Source organism: Microchirus variegatus (assembly GCF_963457635.1).
Source record: "Microchirus variegatus genome assembly, chromosome: 18".
NCBI classification, from domain to species: Eukaryota; Metazoa; Chordata; class Actinopteri; order Pleuronectiformes; family Soleidae; genus Microchirus; species Microchirus variegatus.
In genome coordinates, this window is record NC_139819.1 from 14,843,293 (window position 1) to 14,857,364 (window position 14,072).

At 38.6% G+C, this 14,072-nt stretch overlaps 1 protein-coding gene across 2 annotated transcripts in view; it reads left to right on the forward strand.

Moving 5' to 3' along the window:
* The window catches only part of mapk1 (mitogen-activated protein kinase 1), a 28,289-nt gene extending 14,217 nt beyond the window's left edge, over positions 1 to 14,072 (forward strand). The window contains exons 2-9 of one of the 2 annotated variants that reach the window (XM_083904840.1): positions 1,551 to 1,733; positions 2,884 to 3,073; positions 4,008 to 4,124; positions 4,577 to 4,691; positions 5,971 to 6,102; positions 7,074 to 7,183; positions 7,339 to 7,467; positions 13,985 to 14,072. In XM_083904840.1, coding sequence (XP_083760966.1) covers positions 1,551 to 1,733; positions 2,884 to 3,073; positions 4,008 to 4,124; positions 4,577 to 4,691; positions 5,971 to 6,102; positions 7,074 to 7,183; positions 7,339 to 7,455 — 964 coding nt within the window. In that variant the 3' untranslated portion in view covers positions 7,456 to 7,467; positions 13,985 to 14,072. Of the gene's footprint in view, positions 1 to 1,550; positions 1,734 to 2,883; positions 3,074 to 4,007; positions 4,125 to 4,576; positions 4,692 to 5,970; positions 6,103 to 7,073; positions 7,184 to 7,338; positions 7,468 to 9,620; positions 9,826 to 13,984 lie in introns of those variants that run through there. The other variant, XM_083904839.1, reaches the window with a different exon arrangement.

A 14,072-nucleotide genomic window follows, 5' to 3' on the forward strand; every position in this document is an offset into this window, starting at 1 on the left:
GGAGTCGTGAAGAAGCTATTTTTAAACATTGTTAAAACAATTTTTTGATAATGAATAGCAGTGCATCCACCGTTCCAGACGGAGAGCTGTGCTTCTGAGAGCTGGTGTGCTGATTACATCACTTCCAGGTATTGGCCAATCACAAGACAGTTGGGAAGGCTCTACGCTGGCTGGCCAATCACAACACAGTCTGTCTTCTGGGGGTGAGATTTCAGTCTGAAACAGCGCGGCTGACGTGAGCTTCAGTGAGGAGAGATTTCTATCGGCTCATTTACAGCAACTAGGATGTTTTTGACCATAAAAACAAGTTAATGTATGCACTAGACCTCCATAACTCACATATGTGCGATAGGACCACTCTATGGGAGCTTTAATCAATTTGTTTTTTGGACCCCTGTATGTCTTGCTTTGTGAAGCACCCAATATAATAGAGATAAGATATTTAGGTAATGGTCACAGAGGATCAGAAAAAATCAGAAAATATTCACATTTGAGAAGCAGAAACCAGAGAACTGAGAAATCAATTGTAACATTGACGGGTTTGATTGTGAGGCTGTGCGACTTGTTGAGTTGTCAGTGCCTCAGTTCTGACCAATATAGTGTGGCAATACATTAATGACTAATTTTATGGGATAACTTTTCACAATTAAAAATTTTATATTGGCCAATGTTTCTCTTTTTACTCCTTACTACCGCAAATATTATTGCCAGTTGTCAATTTATGTCATGAAAAGATTTATGTGATATTATTGATCAGTAATGTGATTTGTTATTTTCTGATCATATTATAGTAATAAGCTTGTCTGTGTGAGTCAGTGCATTGCAACCTCTTTTCTTCTGGTTTGAAGTAGCAGACATTAGCTGCACTACAGTGTGATTCCAGGACAAACTGTTTGATCCTGATAGAAAGCTGCTGATAGAAGACCCATCAGAGATGGTGAACTGTGCTGCATTGTGCTGTCATTGCTGACCACAGCAAGTGACAGCTGTGGTCACTGGTCATGCAGGATAATGGAGAGGTTTTTAAAAAGTCAGAAATTGTTTTTTTTCCCCTATCCTATGGAGTTTAGTTTTACCCATACGTGGCAGTTTTTCTTTATCTAAAGGATACTGCAGCAGTCTTGTGGTTTTCTGGTCCAGTCCATTTGTTACCTCACATTAAAAGATTTCCACTGACAAACCAAAAGAGGAAAGCAGCATTTATGGCCGAAGGTTAATCATTGTGTTAATCGAGTGGATCATTTTACCTAGTTAGACATGGTAATGGTAACAGGTGAAGAGCTTTTCTTTTTTGTGTGTGTGTGCACGGGTCATTAACAGTAACAGCGACGTAAAATAGTCAGCACATTTTGTCATATTGCTTCTCCCTGTGGTTTCTCAGTGTTTGGCCAAGAACTCAGCCAGTGCCATCTCATACTTGTCTATCACAGTCTATTTTTTTGTATCAGATAAGACACAGAAGATTCTGTACTAACTGTGAAAAACGAAACATTTCTAGTTAATGCGATAACTGACATTTGTTCCTTCAACATTTTGTGTTTTTCTTTTAGTTCTGCTTATGACCGAGACAACAAGACCCGCGCTGCCATTAAGAAGATTAGCCCTTTTGAACACCAGACGTACTGCCAGCGCACTCTGAGAGAGATCAAGATCCTTCTGCGCTTCAAACATGAGAACATCATCGGAATCAACGACATAATCCGCACACCAACTATTGACCAGATGAAGGACGTGTATCCTTCTAAAAACATTTGCCTCAGCTGTCTGGCATTGAAGTTGATGTTTTTTTTAATGGTTTTCCTCATGATCCTATTTTTTAGTATGTTGTTTGAAACCTTAGGCCCTGAACTGAGGAATCACCTTGTAATTATAGGGTCATCCACCTGGCACAAAATCACCAAAGTTTTCTGTTTTTGTTTTCTTTGCACAGTTAGTAAAATCCAGTATGAGCCATTAACATGGAATGTAATCTTGAGAGTGGAGGGCTAGCTCATATAACCTAAAATTTACTTTGTACAAGAATGTACAGAAAAAGTATCCTTGATGTTGATAAATCTGTTATTGGACAATCTACCATTTACTGTACAATTAATTGATTAGATCCATAAAATGATTAAAATAAAAAAACTTTACTTTATAAAGCCCCAAGCACAGTGTGTTTTCTAAAAAAAACAACATAAAAAAAAAATAGTGTGACATCTACTGGTGAGATTTCATAGTGCAGCAAATGGAGGAATCACTGCTCACCACACCCTTTCTCAAACATGTCAGGGAACCAATTTGGGAGAGCAACATGGCGGCTTCTGTAAAACATGGCCCTTGTCTAAACACATACACTTATTCAAACATACTATTTAATTTCAGCCAGTAAACCCTCTTAAATGTTACACACTGGACTATTAATAATGTTTTACTAACCGCTATCCCATTAAATGCAACCGTCCTGTTGATAAGATTATTCATTCTCCTAATGGAGCTTATAATAACCTTAAGATTGTAGAAATCTTATTGACTTCTGCTAGGAGGTATATGTTTGTCTGTCTGTCTGTTAGTCTGTTAGCAACACAACTTGAAAAGTTGTGAACGGATTTGGATGAAATCAGGAAATGTCCGCAATGGGACCAGGAACAACTGATTCAATTTTGGGCGTGATCCGTAGACGTTATCACTAATTTAATCGCTATTTTGTGGGGGGCTGAGCTGCCTTGGCGGAGGTCTGCGCTCTCTGAGTGCTTTCTAGTTTGTAAAATATAACCATGTGTTCTAGATGGGAACAGACAGCAAGAACTTAGCTGCATTTTAAAACTTGCTTCTTTTTACAATAAGCGCATGTGTGCTTTCGCTGTTATAAAAATTGAAGTTCCTTCACCCAGAACTGTGCAGATATATTGTCCAGGATCTCATGGAGACAGACCTGTACAAGCTCCTCAAGACTCAACACCTGAGCAATGACCACATCTGCTACTTTCTCTACCAGATCCTACGAGGGCTCAAGTACATCCACTCTGCCAACGTCTTGCACCGCGACCTGAAGCCTTCCAACCTTCTGCTCAACACCACCTGTGATCTCAAGGTAGATTCCTCAGAATCCCAGAGCTCTTTACTGGTTCTGGTTCAGTAGAACAAGTAAATACCATCAAACCCACGGACTATGACTATACACTGCATGTCAGTTTAGGGTGTCCGCGGGGTCTTATAAAGTATCAAAAGTTGATCAATCAAATTTGGGAAAATAAGGCTCTTAAAAAGTATTAAAAAGTCTTAATTACAATTTCATGAGGTATAAAATGTTGACTGCAAAAAGTATGCATGAATGTATTTATTTTCCTCCCAACGTTTGTTAAAAACAACGATGCGCAGGCATGCTCGCCCTGCAATATCGGCTCTGTGCTGCGCGTGTACGTGTGACGTTACGCGTCTTGCGACAGCGAACACACTTTGTTCCTGCCAGCATATGAGTTCCTTTGTATGGTTGTGCTCTATAGATTAAATTGCAATCTACAACTATTTTGTAAGTTAAATATGTGTTGCTGATTACAGCGTGAAGTGGCAATAAGGTCTTGAAACATTTTGAGACGGTCTTGAAAAAGTCTTATTGAAATTAACTTCAGGATTCCTGCAAACACCCCGTCTGTCCTAATTGTTGTTTGTCTATGAGTACGTTGTTTAACCTGTATGCTGGTCTTTGTAAAGTACTTGCCCTATAAATTGCAAAATCTATTTCAATAATCCCTGACAATAAAGTTGTATGGTATATTTAGTTGTGGTTGACCCAACACTGCAATGCCCTTTTGTCTTTATTAACTATATTGGTTGATTGGGAAATTGATCAATCACACTTTTCCTCACGCTTTATTGACCCTTGTTGTTTTTACTTTACTCTTTGACTTGACCAAAAGGTTCTACACGATTTCTCCAAGCAGATGAAGCTGTCAGCGAAATGGCAATGGATCATCCAATGTTGCAACACATTCATTGTGTTGCCTGTGATCTCTTTTTCTCTGCAGATCTGTGATTTTGGCTTGGCTCGTGTGGCTGACCCTGACCATGATCACACTGGTTTCCTGACAGAGTACGTGGCCACCCGTTGGTATCGAGCGCCTGAGATCATGCTCAACTCCAAGGTTTTGTTTCTCTTTCTTTCCACTTCAGTTTTTTAAACCTGAAATAGAAATATTTTTGACTTAAACTAGTCATTATGAAGTTAAAACTGGGTGCATATAATGGAGTTAGAAAAACAATGTTCATATTGGTGACTCAATTCATGAGAAGTGCGTTATTCCTTATTTAAAACAATAGAGCGAAGTGTTCACCCGGTTTTGCTACTGCTACCACTTCACAACTTTACATTAGCTTTGAAGTAAATGTAATTATGAGTTTCATTAGAGTGCTTTTAGATGTTTTTTTCAGTTAATGTAATCTAGTTAAGCAGTTAAACAGATCAGAACCAAAACAAAGACCATCATCATCACAATCCTCAAGGATAAAAGTCATATTGTCAAGTCAACCATTTTACATTTAAATGACGTAAGATATACTGTAGTCACAACTGTATCTCTGTTTCCTGTGCTGTCAGGGCTACACCAAGTCCATAGACATCTGGTCAGTTGGTTGCATCCTGGCTGAGATGTTGTCCAACAGGCCAATATTTCCTGGGAAGCACTACTTGGATCAACTTAACCATATTTTGGGTAAAAATTATCTTTTATATCCAGTGTTTAAGGATTGTTTGTGGTACAGTGATATTGTATTCCATGTATTTTTAATGTATTAACTGTATAAACCGACGACAGTTGTTGTTTTTATGCGTTTTTCCATAGTATCTCTATAGTAGTAAGGAGTAAGATAGTTATCTCTAATTAGTTAAATGTAAACCATGTTCCTTTCATTCATTTTTAATACAGGTTATTTGTAAAAATAGCAATTACAACATTGAAAATTTGACACCCAATGCTTTAATTATAGATATTTAAAATAGGTATGCCGTAATGTTCAAAGCATTTCAATAACCTCATCATTTAGTGTATTTTATGTAATGTCTCTTTAGTCTGCATGAAGTTTTGAACACTTTTACACTTGCACCAAACCTTCACATTCTGTTAGTAACAATGGCTTCATTGTGCTAGTCCATAGATACTGTTGCTGTTAATATGAGTTTATTGAATCAAACTTGTTTCTGCCATGGTGCTGGACCACATATTGTTTTTTCCCATCTGCCACTTTTCTTCTTCTGCTGCAAATAAAACGTATTCTCATGGCTTCGAACTTTAACAGGGGATGTATGAATTTGTCTTCAAGTCAGTCAGGGATTAAAACTAACAGCATCCCGTCGTCCCAGGGACATAATTGACTGACATCGGGAGGATCCATATTCTCTCCGGTCGAACTAGGGCGCAAGAGAATTTTGACTGAATAATTTTTTCTGTTTAAGTTTTCAACTTTCTGCGAACCAGAACGGGTTCGTGGTCTGTGGAAACTACTTATGTGAAAAGGTAAATGGCTGGCGCGCTCGCGTTTGTGTTGTTCAGTGAGATGAAGAGACTGCTGCTCTCGCGCCGCTCGTCACTCGAGCTGAGATACTGTTGCCGCTCGAAGCTCAGCTGAGACGAGACGAGGATACTGTCGCCAAAGATCTGCTGTCTCTTGATACGATGTTGTGCTGGCTGAAGCCTAAAGACTGAGACTGAGTGTACCCAGACCCACAGTTCTGTGACTGAGCGTGTTGGTTGTCATCTACAACAACAGTCTGGAAATAAATATATTATTTATTATCAACATAATGTATTGTGTTTTTATCATATTATCAGTAAGTAACAAGAAAGAAATGTAAAATAGATTTCCGTAACGATTCGGGGCGGTTCAAAATGGTTTTCGGGTTTTTTAGTTTTAATCCCTGCCTTCAGTGTTGTGCAACTTGTGAAGAGATTCCTCCCTATAACCGTTGCTTTGTTTTGCCTTGCCTTGCCTCAGGTATCCTGGGTTCTCCCACTCAGGAGGATCTCAACTGCATCATCAACATCAAGGCCCGGAACTATCTTTTGTCACTGCCCCTGCGCTGCAAAGTGCCGTGGAACCGTCTCTTCCCCAACGCTGATCCTAAAGGTCAGAGCATGAACCACATCTTCAGAGACAAACACAGTTTTTTCTCTTTTCTGTAACATCTGTCATCACACTTGTGGGGGACATTTTGTATGCTACTTTTGCTGCAGTAGCTCGAGACCCTTTTTGTTTCATAATCGATGTGCTAGAAATGTTAGAATATGGAAAAGTTTATTCGTCCTTTTTTTGTAATCCTGAGACCTGTACCAGGACTGCGCAGTTTCCTGCAGTGACTATACAAATACATTTTAAATGATGCTTGCAAATATGTCATACTCCTCTATAACACAAGGTTAAACAACCTTTTTTTTTTATTCCTTTATCCAAATCCACCCAAAATCTAGTCATTCCTTTCTCAGCTTTGTCTGAAAAAAGTATTGTTAAATACTGCTCAAAAGAAAATCATTAATGACCACATTGTCCTTGGTGGTTTTCCATCCCAAGTATGAAATTGAATCTGGTGTAAGAACATAAAAAAATGTTTATTTATAACTGCCTTCTTGAGAAAAAACTACATCCCTATATCAAAACACATTTGATTTGATTGTGTGAGGGAGGAGTTACAAATGAAAGTACACAGACTTGTAATGTGATGTTTAATCTTGCTGGTTTAGGTTTCAGCTCCTCTGATTTGATCAACATTGAACACTGCTAATGGTTGTTGGATGTTGGAAGAGAAAAGTGCTGTTGGAAAAGAAAAATCTGTTCTTTTGTTATGTCCGGGTCCAAAACTAGGTTATTTTTAGGTTTTAAACATGGAGCAGCTCAAGAAATGACTCCCAGGCAGCCTCACATTTTCTCAAATTACAAATGTGAGTCCCTGCAGTTTATGTTTTTGCCCACGCAAATGTCTGTGCGGCACACAGGGGGTCACAGAGCCCTCTTGTGGGCATAGAAGGTTACTGTTATATTCTGGTCTCTGACAGTAATTCTCTGCTGTTGACACTCTTTCTGTTATTTCATTTGTCCTGCAGCTCTTGACCTGTTGGATAAGATGTTGACTTTTAATCCTCACAAGAGGATCGAGGTGGAGGAGGCCCTGGCTCACCCTTACCTGGAGCAATATTATGACCCCACAGATGAGGTGAGAGTTTGAGTATGCTGAATGGAAAGAGTACTAATAGGGTTGCCACTTTTTCCAAATGCCATTTTTGTGTTTTTAAATGCGTAAATGCTATGTCTTCTCATGCTAAAACCGAATGTGTGTATAAATGAGTCTTATACTGCCTCCTTGTGCAGCCCATCGCTGAGGCTCCGTTCAAGTTTGACATGGAGCTGGATGACCTACCCAAAGAGACACTGAAGGAGCTCATCTTTGAAGAGACTGCACGTTTTCAGCCTGGCTTCAGGTCTTAACATCTCACACAGGTATGTCCACATTATTGTGGCTGTAAGTCTACAGTCCGGGGAAAAAAAAGGTGCTTAGAACAATATCGCTCTCCGAGTTGCACTGCAGGCTTAATCCACCAGGGTTTCATGGTGAACAACATCAGGGTGAAGCTTATGACACTCAGAAGTGTTGTTGTATTTAAGTGTCATATCAATACTATGATTGATACATTTTTGATGGTACTTTTTTAATTTGTTGTAATACTTAATTTGAGGGGTTTTCTCTACAGTAAGTACAATTGTCTTCAGAGGATATCGTATAATTCTGGCGTATGAGCTTGGATTCTTTTGCTTTACACAGAATATAATTTTTCTGCTGCTTTGAATTACTCAATAGTATAATATTGGTAAAAACAAAATAGGAGATAATGTTGTCATTTCCCTCTGGAATGCCACTCCTCAGATGTGGTGTCCATTCACCACTGATCCACCTCTCACCACCAGCTGCTCTCTGACAGCGAGTTTCACAACCCGTCATTTGCTTTGTGTCTTTGTATGTAATCAGTGTTTGCCCTCTGCCACATTTCAGTGAATAACAGGAATCTGATGAAGAGCAGGGGTGTGTGCCGTCTCCTGAATTAGAGTCGCACATTGCTGCAAATTTTTTTTACAGCTTTTAAAATTCAATTTCCAACCCCATTTCCAACTGGTACACTTATTTATTAGATGTTTTTATTTTTCATCAAATGTAATCCAGGTGATAGGACTGAACAATTAATCAAAATAATGTTGAAATCGCAATGCAGCCTACTGCAATTTTCAAATTGCAGGAGTTGGATATTTGCTAAAGCCAAAATGTGTGTCAAAATATCATTTTATCATTATCGGCTTGATCTATATATATTTTATACAGACTGAAGAGAACATGTTTGTTTCTTACAGATCGGTGCAAATATCACAAAATAATCATTTGTGCTGTAAAGCGTCAACAGCGTTTAACGGCGTCAACGTTAAAGCACGACACACGTTTCCATGACGACTGACCGAAAAAAACCGTGTGTGACGTCATGTTTACGTGAAAAAGAGTCTGTAAAGTAACGCTAAACTTTAAAAACAGAGGCACACATACAGTACACAGGTAGGCTGGTTATTTGTAGCGCTGCTCTTTTCGTTTAATAAACAAACCGATCCAGTTCGACTGTAGGCGCGCTAACGGTGCTAAAAGGAGCTAATGCAGCTAACGGAGCTAACTGGTAAACGGTGCCTGGACTCCGGTGTTGCGGCATGTAAACATGACATCATACGCGTCTATTTCCGGTTAGTCGTCATGGAAACGTGTCATGCGTTAACCTTTTGTACAGCACTAACAATGATTTTAAATATGTTTTTTTAATGAAAATTAGTTTAAAAAAAAATCACCATTCCCTCAGATATCTCAAATCATATCGCAATTGTAATTCCTGTCAAAAATAATCGCAAACCGGCCCCAACAATTCCATTTTTCAGTACCCTTCCCTTGGGGTACCAGAGTAATAACATGGTACAGTACAGTCTGTTTTCAGCCACAAACCAAGCAGAAAGGAATCCGAGCTACTGGATGACCTCCTTTGTTGTTGTCATGCTCCGTATCTCGCTGACACAGCGTTCACCCCGCCTACCAAGTAAAGGTTCTATTCTCAGTTGAAATGCAAGCCTGACCCAGGGCTTTACCATTCCTTACCGTACTGTACTGTACCAAACCGAACTGTTAAATGATGGAAATATGGCTATAGTGAATAATATTGTCATGACCAGGCTCAAGGCTGTCACAATATTGGAGGGAAATGTAGCTTTAGTTTCATTTCATTTGACATCGAAATAAAATATTACAGAATCATGACCTGAACTAAAAAAGGACATAAATGTGCGGATGAGCTCCCTAAATGATCTGTGCTGTTTGTTTGAGAGAGACAAAGACTAGAGGTAATTTCTTATAGGTTCGTAAGCACTGGGTCCATGTGTTTCCAACCACACAAACCATCCAAGTTCCCCCTCTGAGTACCCCAGTGTATAGAAGGAAATCAGTAAGTTGTATGGAAAAATACTATTCACAGGGTTAACTGCAGTTGCAGTGTAGTCATATCTTCATGTATGTCAATAGTTAATTTTAAATAGCTCATCACGCGGTCACTGTGTCCTCTCTCTCTCTCCAGATCTCTCTGTGGACTGGCCTTTGTGTTGCCACTGCTCCTCCCTGCCTCCACACTTTTGCTGTGATTATTAATTTTTTTATTATTATTTTTATTTCCTCTGCTGTTGTCCACATCACCTGGATTCCTTGGGTCTCACTCGTCAAGTCCACTTTGCTCAGGAATGGCGTCAGGAATCAATCAATCATTCATTCTCTCTCTCTCTCTCTCTCTCTCTCTCTCTTCTTCTCTTTCCTCTCTCTCTTATTCTCTTTTCCACGGAGGTGAAGGGTGAGGGCAGCGGGTGGGGGGTGGGTGGGTTACATCACAGCTAACAGTTTGTGGGTAATTTTGTGTTTTAAGCCAAGATAAACAATTGTGTGTGTGTGTGTGTGTGTGTCTCTCAAAGGCTTCTGGCTCTGGCTATTCCTATTTGAAACTCGTATGTCCAGTTGAATGACAGTAATAGATTAGCTGTGGTGTTTTTGTTTTGTGTTGTTTTTCTTTTTCGGTGCAAGTGTCGTCGTGACAACTCTGCATACATTGCACAAAAGATTAATTCATGGTTAAAAACAAAGGATGTTTTAAATTTTCTAACATTTTTTGTCACACTGTTAACAAGCTATAGCTTATCTTCTGTTTTTCCTCTGTCTTTTGAGAAAAAGAAACACAAATGAAATGAACTGATTTATGCAATGAAATCACATAATCAACTCGAGACTTTGCAGGCTACAAGCCATCACTGGTGTTGACGAGGATCAATATTTTATGTAATTGTAATCCTTGAAACACGGATAGCCCAAATGCAAATGTATACATATAAATATAAATATATATACACCGTATATAGCCTAAAGAGTCTTAAGATATTTTAATGGCAAGTGTGATGATGGAAAGTAAATCTGATGAATTTGTAACCGTTTTTGCTATAAATGCCCGTTATCTTTTCACATCGGCTCCAATGAGATGTCACTTTGTGCTAAATGCACCAAAGGTATAGGTGCGTTGAAAATATTCACCATCAGTTTCTGCCTTAGCCATGAGAATCTACAGGAAAAGTTGTCTATATCACACAGGTCTGTACGTACAGAGATATTTTTCATATGGAGGGAAATTCAGTTCAGGACAAATGTATTAATCACAGAAATGTCACCTTTTTTTGAGCGAAGGTTGTTGTGCCTCCCTGTTTGTCCTGTTTAGTGTTTTCTTTTTATCTTCAGTCTCTCTTTCTCTCGCCTTGTCAGAATAATACTGTGCCCTTTTGCATGACTGTTATAAGCTCCGTATACAAAGACAAACAATGTTAAGTGCCACACAAGCCGGGCCGATCCGCGGGGTGAGCGCCCAGGCTCTTTCTGTTCTACCTTTTTGTGGTAAATCACACCTCCCAGTCACATGGTGCTTTATGTCTGCGCTCTTTCTCGTGTTTTCTTTTTTTTTCCCCGTCTCTCTTGTCATTAATTTCTACACTTTCGATCCCCTTGTTTTTAGCCAAACACCACATGCATGCAAAAATGTCTTGTCGTGTTTGCAAATAGGAGAATAACCATATAGCTTATATTTATACCCAGTGACAAACTAGTTACCTGAACCTGAGGAATGGGATCCAGGCATGATGCAGTTGAAGTAATACTCAAATGTAACTGATCATGCTTTTCCATTCAATCCTGAGCAACTTTTTTTTTTTTTTTTTTTTTTGCTTTAATTGCACATATTCACGCTGACAACAGTTGGCAGTGTCAGAACCAGCAGACAACTGCACTGTAACTAGTAGAAAACGACAGAACTGCAGCAGAAGTCCAAACCATATTTTCACTTCCTGTCAGTAACTGCTGATTAAAGACTGTTGAATTAGAAGGTTTTTTTTTATTATTCAATTTCAATTAATCATGACTTAATATATATATATATACATATATGGAAGGGAAAACAAAAACGCAAACGAGTCAGAAGCGGCGAGGCTCCGTCGTCCAACTCAAAACGTCCTTTAGTTTGAGTAGGACTGCGGCGTCTTTTGTTTACTTGTGAGCCTCAAACACGTTCAGTGTCATTGTACATCTTGGCTGTGGTTAGATTTTAATACCACAACTCCAAAAGGAAAGCTCAAGTAGGTGGACTTTGGACAGTGGTCAAAATTAGAAATCCAACTCTATCTAAAAGGATTCTTTGGGAATCAGAGTGTGCTGGCACTAACAAAGTAACATTTTCAAACTGTTGAGCTGCTCTGAAGCCAGTGTGTACAGTCTGTGACAAACATATGAGCTGCAAACTCGTGATTTTTACTCTTACATGTCAGAACCAATGTTGAATTTTACAAATGTTTCTGGTCGCAGTGGATGGAACCATTGTATAAAATTAAGGTTTACTTTATTCATTTTTATCTTTTTTTTTTTTTTTTTTTGCAAAATGTGGGCCTGAAAGTGAATGGAGCTGTACCTGTCATCACTGACAAACTGAGTTCACCTCTACACCACAACAGTGACTAGGGATGTGAGTCTTTAGGTGGCTCGCGATTCGATTCCAATTTTAGTCACGATTCGATTCATACGATTCTAGATTCAAAAATTGATACAATGCATAGTGTGTTAAGGCAAATTATGGCATCAAAACAATGCAGTTTGTATAATGTGATCAAACAAAGGCAAACTTAAGACAAAAGTTAACATTTATTAATTGAAAACTAAATAAAAGCTTAGACTAGCTGCCTTTTTCTCCCAGAAGTTACAAAAATAAACTTTACACAAATAACACAAACTGGTGTTTTGTGTGGTTTTTCGAAATAGAAACTTTAAAAAAAATCGATTTTTGAAGTTTATGAATCGATTCAGAATCGTGGATGATTAGAATTGCGATTCCTATGTGAATAGATTTTTTTTTCCACATCCCTAGCAGTGACGATATGAACCGCTGGACGTCAGCAAAAACAAAATAATCTACAAACATAAAATTATATGAAAAACATTCAACTCCATTGTTAAATCTGATATTGTGATTACCGTGCTCGACCGAAAGTCTAAAACAACAATGATCACAAGTGGTAACTACAAACAAAAGAGAACTACAAATATGTGTATTTTAGAAAAGTTATAACCAGCAAATGTTTGTTCGATTCTTAGAAATGAAGCCATCAGTTATTTATCAAAATTGTTGAGGATTTGCTCTCGATCAACTAAAAATAACGTCTTGAAATTCCTCAAGAACACCTTTCGAACATAAATCTATTGGTTTGTTTCACTCATAGGTGTGTGAAACTGCGCAGTTCCGTGACACTTAGCAAAATGAATAGGACAAATCGCATTTTTCGGTGGGATTAACGGTTTTGTTGCTTCTGTCTTCTGAGATCTGAGGAAAAATAAATTCTGACCAAATGTCCACAACAGAAAAGCACTCGCAGATTCGATTTTGCACAGATAGGTGGTGAGGTAAAGACTGATCTTTCCTAGTGCTCGTCCTCGCTGTAAACGCTCACACGGTTATTAAATGCACTTGCTTCTAAAGTAGTCGGGATGGGACTTGTAATCCGAGGTGCCTGCTGGGACTTGACTTGCCTGTAGATAGTCTTTTTTGGGGGGGGTGGGGGGGAGTTCAGTGAGAACATTGCGGGCACTGGAAAACCTTTCTGGTATTGGTTGTATTTAAAAAAAGAAAAGAAAAGAAAAAAAAAGCTTCTGCTGAGTTCTTTGTGCAACCTGTCTGTCTGTGCCTTTTTTGATAGTCTTGATATCCAAGATTTGATGTGCAGCTTTTGTTTAGTCGGGAAATCCATTGTACTCGTAGTATATGCTCTTAAAAATGAACGCAATCAAGTCTGGGGGGAGGGAGGGTTCGTGCGGGGGGGAGGGAGGGTGTCCTTATCTTTCAGTTGTGTAAATTTTAAAGATTTGTGACTGTATTGAAAAGATGAAAAGCAAACTTTTTTTTGCATTACCCCTTTTTCTTTTTCTTTTTCTTTTTTTTTCTTCTTCTTGTTTGATGTTTTTCTGCAGATATTTTTATTGTGAAATGAATGTGATGTTTCTATCGGACACTAATCTTGTTTGAGTTGTTGTCTCCAGTGGAAATACTTCACTCTTTTTGATCAGTATAAACCTATAATTGTGTAATTAGCTTTTCTCAAAGGACAAACACAGGAAAAAAGGTTGAGATCCATGGTTTTTATTTTACAGGTTGCTGTTTGATCTGCCATAGAAATAGTTTGCATCGATCAGTCAGTTTTATTTTATCGTGTGAAGGATTTGACTTAAACCAAGCATTTCTTTGCTGTTATTAAAGACTGACTGCCAGTTTGAATTTGTTTTTCAACTCTGCCAAGACATTTAAATAGACGTTCAATAAAAACATTGTACCTTCAACTACCTTTAACTCTGTGACGTGTCTTTGTCACCCAGCATGTTCACGACAGTCATCTTCAAACAACTTCTCTATCTGCCGTCATCATCACACACAGAACTGCAAAAATAGAAGTTTCACGGAGCG